This window comes from Typopeltis vanoorti, chromosome 18 (assembly GCF_054136105.1).
Source record: "Typopeltis vanoorti isolate ZY-2024b chromosome 18, IOZ_Tvanoo_1.0, whole genome shotgun sequence".
NCBI lineage: Eukaryota > Metazoa > Arthropoda > Arachnida > Uropygi > Thelyphonidae > Typopeltis > Typopeltis vanoorti.
The window spans coordinates 50,407,112-50,426,302 of record NC_143566.1 but is presented as its reverse complement, the minus strand read 5'-3'; the positions used below and the strand labels follow the sequence as shown (position 1 = coordinate 50,426,302).

The window sequence follows — 19,191 nt, the reverse complement described above, 5'->3', positions numbered from 1 at the left end:
CCTCACTGGCAATTTGGGATTTAGCCAACCAAATTGTATTCCAATTGGATAAACCAAAATACAAAATGATGGTACAACATCACAAAATTACATGCAGGCTGGGGCTTCGCCCGGTTAAACAAGGCCCCTGTTGTTTTCGCCAGAGAACCAGGGTGAACAGCGAAAAGTCAGCTACTGGAAAAAATCTGAAAATGCACCCCAACTCAACATCATCACAGTTAAAGATCGGTGCTATCAACATAAGAATCCTGAATGGCAAAGAAATGGAGCTAGCTGAGGAATTAGATAAGTACCAGATTGACAAAATAGGGATGACTGAAACAAAAAAAAAAAAAAGACAAAATCTGGTGAGATCTTTCTGAGCAATAAATACAAAACGTTATATTCAGGCAATGACAATCAAGGAAAAGAAGGAGTAGCCATTGTATTCAACACTAAATACGAGGCTAATCTTCTTGAATGGCAGGCAGTGTCAAGTAGAGTGATGTGGGCAAATATCAGAATGGGGAAACTGGACAATGAGACTTATTTGTGTCTATGGTCCCACAGAAGGTTCTACTAAGGTAGAAGTGGAGGAATTTTTTGAGGATTTAGAGAAAGCATCTGACACAATGAAAAAGGAAAAGATGGTCCTTGTTGGGGATCTAAATAGCAGAGTGGGAAATGACTGTCAGACATACAAAAATATATTGGAAAAATTTGGAGAAAAGAGCAAAGCTAATAATAATGGCAAATATTTGTTGGATTTTTGCTCAGGACATGGTCTGGTTATTACTAACACCATGTTCCAACATAAAAATGTGCACAAATTCACATGAAGAGAAGAGACAAGAAATAAGAAAAGTCTCATTGACTATGTTATTGTTGATAGTGATGTTTTCTCCCTTGTGCAGGACACCAGAGTGTACACAGGATTTGAAATTGGAAGTGATCACTATTTAGTCTTGAGCGGGATAAAATTGAATTTCATATTGAAAAGAATAACATGTAAGAAAGTTTTAAAGCGAATTAAAGTTGAGAAGCTCTCAGATGTGAACTGTAGACTAAAATACACAAAGATTATTGAAGAAAAAATGAAAGAGTTTGAAAACAGGAACCAAACTTTAGAGATTCAGTGGCAAACCTTGAAAGAAAACCTTGATTGATTCTGCCAGAGAGGCATGTGGTGAAGTTGTCTGCAAGAATAGAAAAATGAGAACTCCATGGTGGACACAGGAAGTTAAAGAGGCAGTGAAGGAAAAGAAGAAAGCATATCAAAAGTTCATGGCAAATAAGTCAGCTTGTGCTCTTATAGAATACAGACACAAATGTAAGAAAGCTAAACCCCGTGTTAAACTAGCTAAACAAAAGTCATGGGAGGACTTTGGCAAGAACATAGAAAATAAATATCAAGAAGGTGGCAAAATATTCTGGAGGTTGTTGAAGAAGATTAGGAATGGAGGAAAGAGTGCTGTAAAAGTTGTTAGAGATGATAAAGGTGACATGAAAATGAGAGAAAAGATATCCTTGAAGTATGGAGTAATTACTTTGAAAAATTGCTAAATGAAACAAGCAGTGATGACAGCACAGTGGTAAAAAACACTGACCAGGCATGCAGTCAGGAATACATATCCATACTTGAAGTAGAAAAAGCCATCAAAGGCTTGAAATGTGGAAAGGCAGCAGGAGTAGATGATATTCGACCAGAAATGCTACAGTATGGTGGTATAAAAGTATTACATTGGCTGCACTGCATAGTTCAGAATGCCTTGACAGAGGGATGAATTCCAGACGATTGGAGTAGAGCACTCATAGTACTCATATATAAAAAGGGAAATAAAACTGAATGTGAGAATTACAGAGGTATATCCCTACTGAGTGTTACTTGTAAGATATATGCAAGTATACTCGAGAAACGGTTGAGAAGAATTGTGGAAGAAAAGCTTGGTGAAGAACAAGCTGGATTCAGGTCAAATAGAGGCTGTCAAGATCAGATCTTCACTTTACTACAAATAGTGGAGAAATCATAGGAATATAACAAAGATCTGTATTTAAGTTTTGTTGATTTAGAAAAGGCATATCATAAGGTGCCAATAGAGAAGCTATTTAATACGGTACAGTTATATGGTGCCAATGGGGCATTATATCAAGCAATACTTAGTCTTTATTTGAGTTGTAAGTCAGCAATTAGAATTGATGGAAGTACAGGAAGATGGTTTAATGTTAAATCTGGTGTGAGACAAGGATGTACGTTATCCCCTCTGTTATTCATTATCTATATGGATCACATTATGAAGGAAAGTGGTATTAAACATGATATCAAAATTGGAAATGTTAATGTCATATCTTTGCTTTATGCAGACGATGTTATACTTATCAATAAATCCGCTACGAGTCTGCAAGATTCTGTGACTAAATTGAATAACCATTGTAATAGATATGGTATGAAGGTCAGCAATAAAAAGACAAAAACAATGAAAATAGGCAGAATCATTGAAAATGTCAACTGCATTGTGAACGGAGAACCTGTGTAACAAGTTCTCCGTTCACATTTCACCCACCGAGGCACGATTTTTAGTGAAGATGGTAAATTAAATATGGCAATAGACAACAGAATCAGCAAAGCTGGTATGTTGGGAAGTCAATTGAATAAATTCATATGAAATAAGAGAGAAATTAGTCGGAACACTAAATTAGCTATATACAAGTCAAGCCAGTTTGAACAGTGTTCAAACCAGTTTTAACTTATGGATCTGAGAGCTGGGTCAGAAGTAAAACACTTGACCATAGACTAGAGACCACAGATATGAGAGTCCTGAGAAAGATTATAGGCATGAACAGATGGCATCAATGGCAATATCATATTAAAAACGAGAATATTAAGAAAGAACTTGACATTGTCAGCATCCAGGAATGCGTTAGCATAGCTAATCTCAGGTGGTATGGTCACTTCAACAAAATGGGCAAGGACAGATTAACAAAACAAGTGTTCTCTGCCAAGTTGGCAAGAAAACGACCCAGAGGAAGACCGAGATATAGGTAGATTGATGCGGTAAAATGTGCCTTAGACGATAGAAATAGAAGATCTGGTAACGTTGGAGTCTTGACAAGTAACAGACTGATTTGGAGGAAAATTGTAGATAGAAAGTTAGTAATGACGTAAATTTTTCATGTAGTACTATCATCTCCTGTACATGTATCCTTTGAGGATTTGTACTGTATCATATCCTTTGAGAGTACATGGCAGGAATTTGATGATGATGATGATGATGATGATGATGATTATCAATCAGTTTGTAAATTTGAGAGAGATTCCTTATATTCATTATTTCCATTAGAATAATCTGATGTAAACCTGTGTTAATAGGTGTATTTTTTTTTTCTTTTTAGTCTTAGTGAAATTAATTTTGATGATATTGGGTTAATTTCTATTATTTAATTAAAAAGATAATTTTTTACTGTTCACTATGCAGAATTATGGAGAAAAATTCTTGCATAGTGCAATTACTTTGCCCAAAACCAAGATGAAATAGCATTCTGTTGTTTTATCCTTTGTGGCAAGGTCATTATCAGGAGTATATACATATTTTTTATATTGGAGGTTTAATGAAATATTTACAGCACTAGGAAAGGATTAAAAAATACTTTTATTGCTTCCAATATTTCGTCTCAGTGACTGAGACATCTTCACAGATTACAAATGATATTTGTAACACACAAAGACAACACAATACTAAATGAAACACTTGGGTGGCTCTGAAGTCTTATCTAGGTGGTGTGCTCTCTATGAGCATTTGTAGGCAGCTTAGGATGTAAAGCTGGACCACTGACAGTTATTGTTTCCCAATAACTAATAAAGTTTTATGCATCTATATTTATTGAAATTAGGTTGTTTTCTGAGTGCCACTGCAGATTCTAAAAACAGTCTTTCCTTTTTAAATTTATTATGGTGGTCTTCCAAGAGAGCCTGTGGGTTGCATCCAATACATGGTCTGCAAGGCAATTTTATCACTATATCATTAAAAAAAAAAAAAAAAAAAAAGAAGAAGAAGAATGTGGAAGAATACCTTTATTGAATGCAGGTTGGTACAATTGTGTCAGAAGCAAATGAGATTCTTCAAATAATGAATGCTCACTTTTGCTAAGATGTATCAACTAAGTGCATGTAACATGGTTCACAATGCTACCACTACACTGGATGAAGAGATAGATATGCATAAGAAGTTTCAAGATTTGTTGTATAACCTGGATAATTGTAATTGGGCAATATGGGATATCAGTGCATGTGCTAAAGCAACGTTCGGACAAATTGGCTTGGCCTGTGACATGTTTGTATAATTTGAGTGTCAGCTCGTGAAAGATCCCACAAGAATGGAAACAGAGTATGATAGCACCATTGTGCGAGGATAGTTCAAAAACAGTCTAACTATCTACCTATCAGTAGCTCTGAAATTGTGGTGAAGTTAAATTGGTATGAACTAATATACAGAAATGAGCTGACAGATAAGCTCTGCTTTGCAAAGAACAGTATAGGTTTACTAAAGGGAGCTCGTATTAACAATTGCTGATATTTTATAATAATGTTACTCCTGCATTGGATAAAGGGAATGGATACATTCCTTTTATCCAATGGGATCGGAATATAAACTATTAACTTGAATAAGTGGATTAACTGACAAATAGATATCAAAACATGGTATATGGTTTAGAAAGTTTTTTAACTTGGGTATAATATGTTAAAGATACCAAGTAATTTATTAAACTTGGTTTTAATCCTTTTTTTTTCCCCAAATAAATTACTTGGCATCTTTAATATATTACACCCAAGTTAAAAAAACTTTTTACATCTTACTCTCATCTGGAGATTTTTATTTAATAAGGTCTAAGTACCTTTTGGCAACTTGTTTAGGTAAAGTCTATAAGCTCTGTATTACTTAAACCTTGGTATTGTTTTGGGCCTGGCTCCCACTGACGAGACCTCAATAAAGGTCGAAATCGGTCTGGGTAGTGGCCCTTGCCTTTAATGCATAGCATCATACATCTCTGCAAGGGGATGTGCTTTGCATTAGAGAGAAATACTAAGGAAAGTGATCAGAGGTTTATCCACCTTTACACCAAGTTGCCCTGGACTTGCAGTACGTGCAGGTGCAAACTTGACTTACGTGTCTGTTTTCTTACTTGGGAAAAAAAAGGATTAAAACCAAGTTTAATAAATTACTTGGTATCTTTAACATGGTATATGGTTGGTTTGAACCTTCCAGATTTAAGGTGCCAGTCCCTGTACCATGGTTGTTCAGGCTAAACATCAATAATATTGGGAGGAACCTCACAAGAGATGTTCAATTGTTTGCTGATGATGCAAAGATAGGCTGGGCAGTCAGGATTGTTATACAGTGCTTACAAAATGATTTGAATAATCTGGAATGGTGGGCAAATCATAATAGCTATAGTTTCTATTTTACTGAGTGTAAAGTTATGCACTGTTATGATGAGATTTCCAGTAGCCTATTATATGACAGGATCAAGAAATTGATGAGTCTATGGATCTTGAAGTTATGGTGGATAGGAAACTAAAGTTCAAAGGTTACATTGCAAACAGTACAATACAATTCAGAATGTAATTACTATGTTGTAATAATGAACATTGACATCTAAGGATAAGAAAGCCATTTTGCCTCTTTACTAGGTCGCAATAGGACCACACCTGGACTACCATGTGCAGATTTGGTCTTCTGGGTTTGGAGGGGATAAAGAAGCTGCAGAAAGGATGCAAAGATGAGCTTACAAAGATGATGTTGTATTATAGAATTTAATTTCTAGGTTACAAGGACAAATTGAGAGCATGTAGACTACAGGCATTGATAAAGATGGGTGATATGATAGATGGCTATGAACTTCTGAAAGGATGTTATAGGTTATCAGCTGATGCAATTTTTCATTATAATGACAGTGATCATTGGGCATCCACAGAAATTAATTTTGTGTGCTGTTAAGAGCTAGATTTTTCTCTCACAGAGCAGTGAGTGAGTGAGTGAGTTAGTGGAGCAGTTTGCATTTTGAAGTAGTGAGTGCATCCAATGTGAGTAAGTTAAAGAGAATTTTGAGCCCTTGACTCCTTGGATGCCTCTGATTATAATAATAATATATATATATATATATCATCATCATCATCATCAGTTTCTTAATATATATCCACAAGGTTTTTGTGTGTGTATAGATGTGTGTGTGTGTGTGTGTGTGTGTGTAATCTTTAATGTGAGGGTGCTTCACATGTTTCAGCATAATTTATATATATAACTTAATTTGATTTGTTAAAAACACTTAAAATAGATATTCCAGAGATGCATGTGTTATGGCTAGAGAAATATTAGTTATATTAAAAGTTTTTATTCAGTTGCATAAAACTTTATTACCACTAAAATAATAAACTTTATAATTTATAAATGTTTTAACATTATAATCATGTTATTATGTTAATACATAAGCCTAAAAACTGTTTGATTATTTCCAATTTTAGATGGATGAAATAAAATCAAAGCGACCCAGGGGTGCAGTTCATTTAGCAGTGAGTAATTTTAGACATTTAAAAGCTGAGTAAAATTTATTAATTATACTAATTCAATTTTAAATTCATTTTTCAATTAAAATCATTATCTAAATGCTTTATTGGAAAAAAGTGAGTAGAGGGATTAAGCATTTTTGAGTTTCCTTTGTTCATTAAAAAGAGCAATCCTGGGATGCCACTTGATATCAAATCCCATAAGTTGGGGATTTTTATTATGAAAATCCCAGGATTTTAAACTTCTATCAAAAGTTTTAAATTTTAATGCATTTAAGTATCCAACTTCAATTTTCTCTAAGATTAGCCAATTTAATATTTAGTGATTTATTTTAATGATTAGAGAAGCTTCTAAAAATAAATTATTTATTTATTTTGTATGGTATATCTGTCTGCCTGCTCGAAGCACTTAAATATATAGTGTCCATGAACCGAAGAAATGTCTTGCGTATGTGTATTTTCAATAATAAACCTTGATTCAAATTCTCTGTTTATTCACAGTTGTGCCAGCTCAGATTTCTCAAGCTATATTGAACAGGGCCATGCAGCACCATTTGCATGGCAATAATTCTGTCACCAGATGATGTTTAATATGATTGATTTCATTTGTGGTTTCTCTATTGCCATTTGTTTTAACTCTACAAGAATTGTACTATCCAGTATCTTTCAGTAAACTCCTCCACAAAAACCATATATTTTGTCCTGTTTGCTTTTCCGTTGTTTTCACCAGGGAACCAGGGTGAACAGCGAAAAGTCAGCTACTGGAACAGATCTGAAAAGACACCCCAACTCAACATCACCACAGTTAAAGATCGGTGCTATCAACATAAGAATCCTGAATGGCAAAGAAATGGAGCTAGCTGAGGAATTAGATAAGTACCAGATTGACATAATAGGGATGACTGAAACAAAAAAAAAAAAAGACAAAATCTGGTGAGATCTTTCTGAGCAATAAATACAAAACGTTATATTCAGGCAATGACAATCAAGGAAAAGAAGGAGTAGCCATTGTATTCAACACTAAATACGAGGCTAATCTTCTTGAATGGCAGGCAGTGTCAAGTAGAGTGATGTGGGCAAATATCAGAATGGGGAAACTGGACAATGAGACTTATTTGTGTCTATGGTCCCACAGAAGGTTCTACTAAGGTAGAAGTGGAGGAATTTTTTGAGGATTTAGAGAAAGCATCTGACACAATGAAAAAGGAAAAGATGGTCCTTGTTGGGGATCTAAATAGCAGAGTGGGAAATGACTGTCAGACATACAAAAATATATTGGAAAAATTTGGAGAAAAGAGCAAAGCTAATAATAATGGCAAATATTTGTTGGATTTTTGCTCAGGACATGGTCTGGTTATTACTAACACCATGTTCCAACATAAAAATGTGCACAAATTCACATGAAGAGAAGAGACAAGAAATAAGAAAAGTCTCATTGACTATGTTATTGTTGATAGTGATGTTTTCTCCCTTGTGCAGGACACCAGAGTGTACACAGGATTTGAAATTGGAAGTGATCACTATTTAGTCTTGAGCAGGATAAAATTGAATTTCATATTGAAAAGAATAACATGTAAGAAAGTTTTAAAGCGAATTAAAGTTGAGAAGCTCTCAGATGTGAACTGTAGACTAAAATACACAAAGATTATTGAAGAAAAAATGAAAGAGTTTGAAAACAGGAACCAAACTTTAGAGATTCAGTGGCAAACCTTGAAAGAAAACCTTGATTGATTCTGCCAGAGAGGCATGTGGTGAAGTTGTCTGCAAGAATAGAAAAATGAGAACTCCATGGTGGACACAGGAAGTTAAAGAGGCAGTGAAGGAAAAGAAGAAAGCATATCAAAAGTTCGTGGCAAATAAGTCAGCTTGCGTTCTTAGAGCATACAGAGACAAATGTAAGAAAGCTAAACAGTGTGTAAAACTAGCTAAACAAAAGTCACGGGAAGACTGGCAAGAACATAGAAAATAAATATCAAAAAGGTGGCAAAATGTTTTGGAGGTTGTTGAAGATTAGAAATGGAGGAAAGAGTACTGTAAAAGGAGTTAGAGATGATAAAGGTGACATGAAAACGGGAGAAAAAGATATCCTTGAAGTATGGAGTAATTACTTCGAAAAATTGCTAAATGAAACAAGCAGTGATGACAGCACAGTGGTAAAAAACACTCAACAGGTATACAGTCAGGAATACATATCCATACTTGAAGCCATCAAAGGCCTAAAATGTGGAAATGCAGTAGGAGTAGATGATATTTGACCAGAAATGCTGAAGTATAGTGGTATAAAAGTCTTGCAGTGGCTGCACTGCATAGTTCAGAATGCCTGGACAGAGGGACGAATTTCCAATGACTGGAGTAGAGCTCTCATAGTACCCATATATAAAAAGGGAAATAAAACTGAATATGAGAATTACAGAGGTATTTCCCTACTGACTGTTCCTGTTAAGATATATGCAAGTATACTTGAGAAACGGTTGAGAAGAATTGTAGAAGAAAACTTAAATATAAAGAGCCAACAGGCTTCAACTTCAGCTTTTCTTCAACAGGTAGAAGAAAAGCTTGGTGAAGAACAAGCTGGATTCAGGCCAAATAGAGGCTGTCAGGATAAGATCTTCATGTTATGACAAATAGTGGAGAAATCATGGGAATATATCAAAGATCTTTATTTGAGTTTTGTAGATCTGGAAAAGGCATATGATAAGGTGCCAAGAGAGAAGCTATTCAATACACTATAGTTATATGGTGTCAATGGGGCATTATATCAAGCAATACTTAGTCTTTATTTGAGTTGTAAGTCAGCAGTTAGACTTGATGGAAGTACAGGAAGATGGTTTAATGTTAAATCTGGTGTGAGACAAGGATGTACATTATCCCCTCTGTTATTCATTATATATATGGATCACATTATGAAGGAAAGTGGTATTAAATATGATATCAAAATTGGAAATTTTAATGTCAGCTCTTTGCTTTATGCGGACGATGTTATACTTATCAATAAATCTGCTACGAGTCTGCAAGATTCCTTGACTAAATTGAATAGCTGTTGTAATAGATATGGTATGAAAGTCAGCAATAAAAAGACAATGAAAATAGGCAGAATCATTGAAAATGTCAACTGCATTGTGAACGGAGAACCTGTGTAACAAGTAAAACATTTCACCTACTTAGGCACGATTTTTAGTGAAGATGGTAAATTAAATATGGCATTAGACTACAGAATTAGCAAAGCTGGTAAGGTAGGAAGTCGATTGAATAAATTCATATGAAATAAGAGAGAAATTAGTCGGAACACTAAATTAGCTGTATACAAGACAGTGTTCAAACCAGTTTTAACTTATGGATCTCAGAGCTGGGTCAGAAGTAAAACACTTGACCAAAGACTAGAGACCCACAGATATGTGAATCCTGCGAAAGATTGGAGGCATGAACAGATGGTATCAATGGCAATATCATATTAAAAACGAGAATATTAGGAAAGAACTTGACATTGTCAGCATCCAGGAATGCATTAACAGAGCTAATCTCAGGTGGTATGGTGTCATTTAAACAGAATGGGAGATGAAAGATTGGCAAAACAAGTGTTCTCTGCCAGGTTGACAGGAAAACATCCCAAGGGAAGACCAAGATATAGGTGGATTGATACGGTACAAAGTGCCTTAGTCGACAGAAATATAAGATCTGATAATATTGGAGTCTTGACAAGTAACAGACTGATCTGGAGGAAAATTGTAGATAGGAAGTTAGTAATGATGTAAATTTTTCATGTAGTACTGTCATATCCTGTACACCCCTTGAGGGTACATGGCAGGAATTTGATGATGATGATAATGCTTTTATCTTACTCCAAATAACTACCTTCCTGCTTGACTTATGCTGGTTACATTTCTTCTGCTCATTGGCAAAAACCCCATTGTATGAAAATACAGAAACCCTTGCATTTTATCCATTGACAGTTTTTTTTTTTATCTAATTCAAGCTAACCAGTGCCAAAAACTTCTGATCTTTATTTGCAATACTTCTAGCATTGGTATACATTTCATTGCAATATCCCCTTTGGCACAGGTACCCTTGAATTTTGAATAAGTGTCTCAATCAGATCTGAGATCCAAGAAACTACATTCAGCATTCTGTGATCTTTCTTAATCTCGTACTAATGCTCACGCATCTCAAGGAGGCCTATACATATGTGTACTTTCTTCCTTCATAATGTACTCTCGCCAAACAAACATTCTCCAAACAGCTAAATCCAGATCCCATCAAGCACAGTCTCCTAAGCACACACAAGGTCCTTCGTGCATTATATTCACTCTAAACATCTAAAAGCTTTGCACCATTTCTCCTACATTGAACTTATACATTGATTTATTTGCAATCATTGTTCTTTTTCTCAATTCCCTCTTTATCATACCTTGGAAAAAGACTAAAATTTCACTACAAAACTTTTGTCAAAAATGGCTGTGTTATTATTGTATCTCATATATATATAAACTGAATTTTTTAATGTTTAGTTTTTATAATAAAAATGGTAATTTTTTAATAAAAATCTTAAATAATGTATTACTGTTATGCTTAGATCTGAGACCATAATCATGTTTCACAATATGAACAACCAGGATACATCATGGTTGGTTGGTTGGTGATTTTAGTGTTCATGTAAAATTGTTAATTTTTCTGTTTCATCATGTTTTTCCCTTAGAAAATGAGTGTTTTATAGTATATTAGTGTAGATTTTAGTGTTTTATAACATCTCATCATCATCAAATTCCTGCCATGTACCCTCAAGGGGTGTACAGGATATGATAGTACTACATGAAAAAAATTACATCATTACTAACTTCCAATCTACAATTTTCCTCCAAATCAGTCTGTTATTTGTCAAGACTCCAACATTATCATATCTTATATTTCTATCGTCTAAGGCACTTTGTACTGTATCAATCCACCTATATCTTGGTCTTCCTCTGGGTCGTTTTGCTGCCAATCTGGCAGAGAACACTTGTTTTGCTAATCTTTCTTCGCCCGTTCTGTTTAAGTGACCATACCACCTGAGATTAGCTCTGCTAATGCATTCCTGGATGTTGACAATGTCAAGTTCTTTCCTAATATCCTCAATTTTAATATGATATTCCCATTGATGCCATCTGTTCACGCCTATAATCTTTCTCAGGATGCTCATATCTGCGGTCTCTAGTCTTTGGTCAAGTGTTTTACTTCTGACCCAGCTCTAAGATCCATAAGTTAAAACTGGTTTGAACACTGTCTTGTATACAGCTAATTTAGTGTTCCGACTAATTTCTCTCTTATTCCATATGAATTTATTCAATTGACTTCCTACCATACCAGCTTTGCTGATTCTGTTGTCTATTTCTATATTTAATTTAACATCTTCATTAAAAATCGTGCCTAAGTAGCTGAAATGTTTTACTTGTTCCACAGGTTCTCCATTCACAACACAGTTGACATTTTCAATGATTCTGCCTATTTTAGTTGTTTTTGTCTTTTTATTGCTGACCTTCATACCATATCTATTACAACAGCTATTCAATTTAGTCACAGAATCTTGCAGACTTGTAGCAGATTTATTTAGAAGTATAACATCATCCGCATAAAGCAAAGAGCTGACATTAACATCTCCAATTTTGATATCATGTTTAATACCACTTTCCTTCATAATGTGATCCAAATAGATAATGAATAACAGAGAGGATAATGTACATTCTTGTCTCACACCAGATTTAACATTAAACCATCTTCCTGTACTTCCTTCAATTCTAACTGCAGACTTACAACTCAAATAAAGACTAAGTATTGCTTGATATAATGCCCCATTGACACCATATAACTGTAGCGTATTGAATAGCTTCTCTCTTGGCACCTTATCATATGCCTTTTCCAGATCTGCAAAACTCAAATAAAGATCTCTGTTATATTCCCATGCTTTCTCGACTATTTGTCGTCAAGTGAAGATCTGATTCTGACAGCCTCTATTTGACCTAAATCCAGCTTGTTCTTCACCAAGCTTTTCTTCTACATTTCTTCTCAACTGTTTCTCAAGTATACTTGCATAGATCTTGCCAGGAACACTTAGTAGGGAAAAACCTCTGTAATTCTCACATTCAGTTTTATTTCCCTTTTTATATATGGGTACTATGAGAGCGCTACTCCAATCATCCGGAATTCGTCCCTCTGTCCAGGCTTTCTGAACTATGCAGTGCAGCCACTGTAAGACTCTTATACCACATACTTCAGCATTTCTGGTCGAATATCATCTACTCCTGCTGCCTTTCCACATTTCAAGCCTTTTATGTCTTTTTCTACTTCAAGTATGGATATGTATTCCTGACTGTATGCCTGGTCAGTGTTTTTTACCACTGTGCTGTCATCACTGCTTGTTTCATTTAGCAGTTTTTCAAAGTAATTACTCCATACGTCAAGAATATCTTTTCTCCCATTTTCATATCATCTTTATCATCTCTAACTCCTTTTACAGCACTCTTTCCTTCATTCCTAATCTTCTTCAACAACCGCCAGAATATTTTGCCACCTTCTTGATATTTATTTTCTATGTTCTTGCCAAAGTCCTCCCATGACTTTTGTTTAGCTAGTTTTACACGGGGTTTAGCTTTCTTACATTTGTGTCTGTATTCTATAAGAGCACAAGCTGACTTATTTGCCAGGAACTTTTGATATGCTTTCTTCTTTTTCTTCACTGCCTCTTTAACTTCCTCTGTCCACCAGGGAATTCTGATTTTTTTTATCCTTGCAGACAACTTCACCACATGCCTCTCTGCAAGAATCAATCAATGTTTTCTTCAGAGTTTGCCACTGAATCTCCAAGGTTTGATTCCTGTCCTCAAATTCTTTCATTTCTTCTTCAATAATCTTTGTGTATTTTAGTCTACAGTTCACATCTGAGAGCTGCTCAACTTTTATTCGCTTTAAAACTTTCTTACATGTTATTCTTTTCAATATGAAATTCAATTTTATCCTGCTCAATACTAAATAGTGATCACTTCCAATTTCCAATCCTCTGTACACTCTGGTGTCCTGCACCAGGGAGAAAACATCACTATCAACAATAACATAGTCAATGAGACTTTTCTTATTCCTTGTCTCTTCTCTCCATGTGAATTTGTGCACATTTTTATGTTGGAACATGGTGTTAGTAATAACCAGTCCATGTCCTGAGCAGAAATTCAACAGATATTTGCCATTATTATTAGCTTTGCTCTTTTCTCCAAATTTTCCCAAAATATTTTTGTATGTCTCACAATCATTTCCTACTTTGCTATTTAGATCCCCAACAAGGACCAACTTTTCCTTTTTCATTGTGTCAGTTGCTTTTTCTAAAGCCTTAAAAAATTCCTCCACTTCTACCTTTGTAGTACCTTCTGTGGGCCCATAGGCACAAATAAGTCTCATTGTCCAGTTCCCCATTCTCATATTTGCCCACATTACTCTACTTGAGACTGACTGCCATTCAAGAAGATTAGCCTCATATTTTGTGTTGAATACTATGGCTACTCCTTCTTTTCCTTGATTGTCATTGCCTGAATATAACATTTTGTATTTATTGCTCAGAAAGATCTCACCAGTTTTTGTCTTTTTTGTTTCAGTCACCCCTATTATGTCGATCTGGTAATTATCTAATTCCCCAGCTAGCTCCATTTCTTTGCCATTCAGTCTTATGTTGATAGTACCGATCTTTGAGTTGGGGTTTGTTTTCAGATTTGTTCCATTAGCTGACTTTTCGCTGTTCGTCCTGGTTCCCTGGCGAAAACAACAGGGGCCTTGTTTAACCCTTTGATGCCCCAGCCGGTATGAAATTTTGTCATGTCATACCATCATTTTTTTTATTTTGGTTTAACCAATAAGAATACAATTTGGTCGGCTAAATCCCAAATTGCCAGCCCATCCTCATTCGTTCAGTATCCAAGTAGATACACAACAGGGTGCACCACGAGAAGGTGAGGATTGGACATTAGGTCAGAAGCCCTGGTCGGTTCTCTGCATTCCTTTAAAGGCTATGTGGAGGTCTCCTCTCAGTTATACAGCTTTGACTCTTAAGCACCCCTGTTTTAGAACATATTTTTATTAAGATAATTCAATAATATGCATAAGTTGGGTACAGTATTTTCAGCGAGGATAGAGAAGATAGAATGGGGGTAGAAGTACTGTTGATGATAGCTGATGAGTTGCAGCAAAAGAAAAGAGTATATATCAAGAAGATAGATGTGTGAATGAAAGTTCATTTGAGGTGATCTGGTGTGAAATAGTGACCAACACAACCAAATATACAGTTGGTTGCTGCTGTAGGCCAGAGGTGATATTGAATTCATGCATAAGCAAATTAGTGCAATGAGCGCAGGGTTAGTGATTATTATGGGGGATTTTAATTATGGTGATATCAATTGGAAGGAGGAAATATCATGTGGCAAAAAAGGAAATGGAATTCATACACATTCTAAGAGATTAATACTTGAAACAGCACATAACTGAGGGAACTCGTGGTGTGAGTGTTGGATCTGATCATAGGTTTTGGAGGACATATGCATGAGTAAGGTGTCCTCGTTGCCTCCAGTTGGTGAGAGCAATTATGTGGTATTGACTTGGGGGGTTGCAAAATTTGTTGATTTCTCTCTTAAGAAGGGTATATATGTTACTACAGGTTAGGTAATAATAACAAGCTTTGGAGTGAGTTTACAGCCGTCCCATGGCAGAACATATTGTAAGGGAAAGATTTTAGCATTGAATGGGATAAAATCAGTGGGTATCTGAGGAAGGCAATATCAGAATGTATTCTAGGAAGGTTGCCAGCATAGTAAGAAAAGCTAAATCAGATTATGAGAAGAACCTTAACCAAGAAGATCAAAGAGTTCTTCTCTATGTGGCAAGTAAAAGGAAGAATGACTTTGGAAGGATAACCTTGGTGGGTGCTGATGGTGTTGAGGTGACTTCAGATGTAATAGTCTGAATTGGTCACCTCAATGAAACTGAGTGATCATTTTCAAAAGTCTGTCAGCCAAGTGAGGATATCTCTGTACCTGTAGCAATAACTAATGTGAGAATTGAAGTTAATAAATCAGAGGTACTTAGTATATTGCAGAATTTAAATGCAAACACTGCTGTAGGTTTAGATGGAATATCAGCTCGGATGTTGCGTGAATGTGCACGTTAATTGTTAACACCTCTTACTGGTTATTTAACTTAAGTTTGAACTCATCCTTATCTAACATGGTTAGATAAGGATGATATCCTGACAGAAATAGAAGGGTATAATGTTTTCTGTAAGGATTGAAAGGACAAGAAGGTGGGGGGGGGGTGCTCTCGATGATAGTAGGCAAATTACATCCACAAAAAGTGGAGATGCAAGAAATAAATAGTGGCAATGGTTTTGAGTCAGTATGGTATGAGGTTGAGGTTATTATTAATATCTGACCTCCATGGAGTCAAATGATTCATTGCAGGAGGTCTATTCTCTCTCATGTCAAAAGATCATCGAGCTGTGCCTTGAACCTATTCTCAGTTTCCACGCTCACCACTTTCAGGCAGTGCATTCCATTCTCCAATCAATATCTGTACAAAGAACCTGCTTCTCACTCCCTTATACAGCTTCCATGGATGGCCTCTAGTTCTGCCCTTGCCTCTCTCTACTCTATGAAATATCTTCTCTGCAAATGAGGGGTAACAACCCCTCACCAACTTATATAGCTCAATCATATCCCATCTCCTTTTCACAAGCCTTTTTAAGTTGCATTCCCACAGTCTGTTCTCATATCTGACATTCCATAGACCTGATACTAACTTGGTAAACCTGCTCTGGACCTTCGTCAATACACTCTCATCCCTCCTGAAAACCAAGCCACCAAATCTGTGCACAGTAGTCCATATGTGGCCTGATCAAAGCTTTATATAGGGGAACCATAATCTCTTTGCTTCTACATGTCATTGTCCTCCTCATTATTGCCATAATCCTTTGGGATGTTCTTATAATTTTCGTTCTGTGAATGCTAAACTTCAATCTCTGTCTACCATCACTCCTAGATCGCTCATCTCCCCCCACAATTTTAAAACTTTGCACTTCGTAAAATTAAAATGATAGCACCACTCATGTAATTGATAAAGCAATAAGATTTGATGATGTATCACCATATGTCTTAAGGGGATGTGTTTCAGGTACTTGACAGTAGCACTGGCATGCCTGTTTAAGTCTTACAACATCGCAGGTTCCAAAATAGTTGAAAGAAGATAAAATTGTTCCTCTGCATGAAGGTTGTGAGAAAGCTGTGGCTACAAATTGTAGGCCTATCTGTATATCTGAAGTTGTGGTTAAAGTACTGGAGAGATTGGTGAGAACTAAGATATAAAAATGGGTTGATAACAGCAGTATTTTCTGTAGTTGTCAACATATGTTTGTTAAAGGGAGATAATATTTTACCAACTTATATACTGTAATAAGCTCATCCATGTAATCCCTCATCCATGACAAATGTCTTCGATGAGGGAGTGCACATACAGTGGTATACTTAGATTTTGCAAAAGCTTTGGACTGCCAAACGACGCTGTTAAATAAACAGAAACAGTGAGTTTGGATAATAGACTAGTGAGTTGGATCTGACTGGCAAAAAAATCAGAGAGTTGTATATGGGGTACAGTATCCCAAAAGAGGAAAATCACTAGTGGTGTGCCACGGGTTGTCTGTATTGGGGGCCCCATCATTGTACAGTTTGTATATTAATACTATTGGGATAGGTTTAACTAGTGATATGCAACTCTTTGAGGATGATGCAAAATTTGGGAGAGCAATGCAGAGTCAAGCAAGCGTTATGGCCTTACAAGCAAACTTGAATAGGTTGTATGAATGAGCAAGTAAGTGGAACTGTTCAGTTCAGTGTTGCAAAGTATAAGGTTTTGGAATTTGGTAAGCAATGATGGATGCAAAGTATACACTTAGTGGGAAAACTTTAAAGGAGGTAGAAGAGATGAGAGATCTGGGAGTGGTGGTGGACAAGGACCTGAAATTCAAAGGCCACATTGCAGAAGTTTTGAAGTTATCACATTGGATAATGGCAATAATGCAGAGAACTTTGACATGCAGAAATAAAGAGGTTATGATTCCATTGTATAAGGCCTTGATCATCCCTCATATGGATTTTGTTCACATATTTGGTCACCAGGTTTTCACAGTGATGAGGATATGTTAGAAACAGTCCAGAGAAGATTCACAAAGGCTATAAATGATCTTTGGAATGTGGAGTATGAAGAGAGATTGAAAGGATGTAAATTACAATGTTTTGTGAATAGGAGGAGAAGGAGGGGGAGGGAGATACAATTGAAGCATATAAGTTAGTCAGGGGTTGTTATCAGGTTAACATGGAAGAAATATTTTATAGAATTGGTGAGGGGGTAGAACAAGAGGCCATCCTGGAAACTGTGTAAGTAGGGTGTGAGCAAAGAAGTGAGGATGTTAGAAGTTTTCCCCCCCTTGGTTAGACTATAATAAATTTAGTTTAATCCTTTATCCAAGTGTAAAAAATTCCACTCACATACCACACTCCATGCAAAGAATCATCTCCTCACTCCTCTAATAAATTTAGTTTAATCCTTTATCCAAGTGTAAGCAAACAAAATTTGCGCCTGAAGTATCTTCAGGACTGAGGCAACTCGTGGTAAAGGTGGACCAAGCTCTCATCACTCCTTGTCTTTGTATCTCCCATAATGCAAAGCACATCTCCTTGTGGACATGTATAACGTTATGCATTAGGGGAAGGGCCACTACCCAGACCGGTTTCGACCTTAATTGAGGTCTCGTCAGTGGAAGTCAGACTCAGAAGTAGTGATACCATGAGTTGCCTCAGTCCTGAAGATACCTCAGGCACAAACTTTGTTTGCTTACACTTGGATAAAGGATTAAACTAAATTTATTAGAGGAGTGAGGAGATGATTCTTTGCATGGAGTGTGGTATGTGAGTGGAATGCATTGCCTGAGTGTGAATGTGGTCACATTGAATCAGTTTAAGGCATGGTCAGATGAGCATTGTGTGTGTGATAGTGTGTACGTCCCACGACGAGTCTGACTCCATGGATGTCAAATGATAATAATAATACATTAGATACATTTTTCTTATTCTGGAGTTCAGTATATTGGATATTGCAATCTTTAGCTTAAGAAATTTCTTCAGGATTGGAATGCCTGTAAGGATTCCAATCCAATAGACAAGTTATATGTCCCTTAGGAAGAATACATAGTTATTATTATTTATTTATTTTTCCATCTCTTTCTGTTTACAGAAAACCTGCACAGAAACAAACACTGGTATAATGGTGTGACTTATGTAAGCAGTCACACCATTATCCATCTAGTTCAACAGTACATCCTCAAAACACTTACCCAGAGCCAGATCTCTTTTTATTGATGCTCTGTAATGAATACCTGCCACAGAACTTGATTATCTTGTTATACCTTTTTAACCAGTGGCTACATCCTCTGTAAAATAGACAAAATACTAAATGTTTTTCCCATCCCTTCCTTCCTCAACTTACATGCATAAGATCACAACAGAACTATTCACATTTCTTGTATCCAGGGTACTTCTGAAAAGATAGTTCAGTTCTCCTTTTAAAACAGCCACTTTTAAAACAAACATCCAACTAGC

General features: G+C 36.0%; 1 protein-coding gene across 1 annotated transcript in view; it reads left to right on the top strand.

Moving 5' to 3' along the window:
* Positions 1–19,191, top strand: part of LOC150096662 (oxysterol-binding protein-related protein 11) — a 263,387-nt gene that overhangs the window by 85,091 nt on the left and 159,105 nt on the right. Inside the window, exon 4 of the mRNA XM_090408675.1 lies at positions 6,497–6,544. Within this exon, the coding sequence (XP_090264801.1) occupies positions 6,497–6,544 (48 nt within the window). The remainder of the gene's footprint in view (positions 1–6,496; positions 6,545–19,191) is intronic.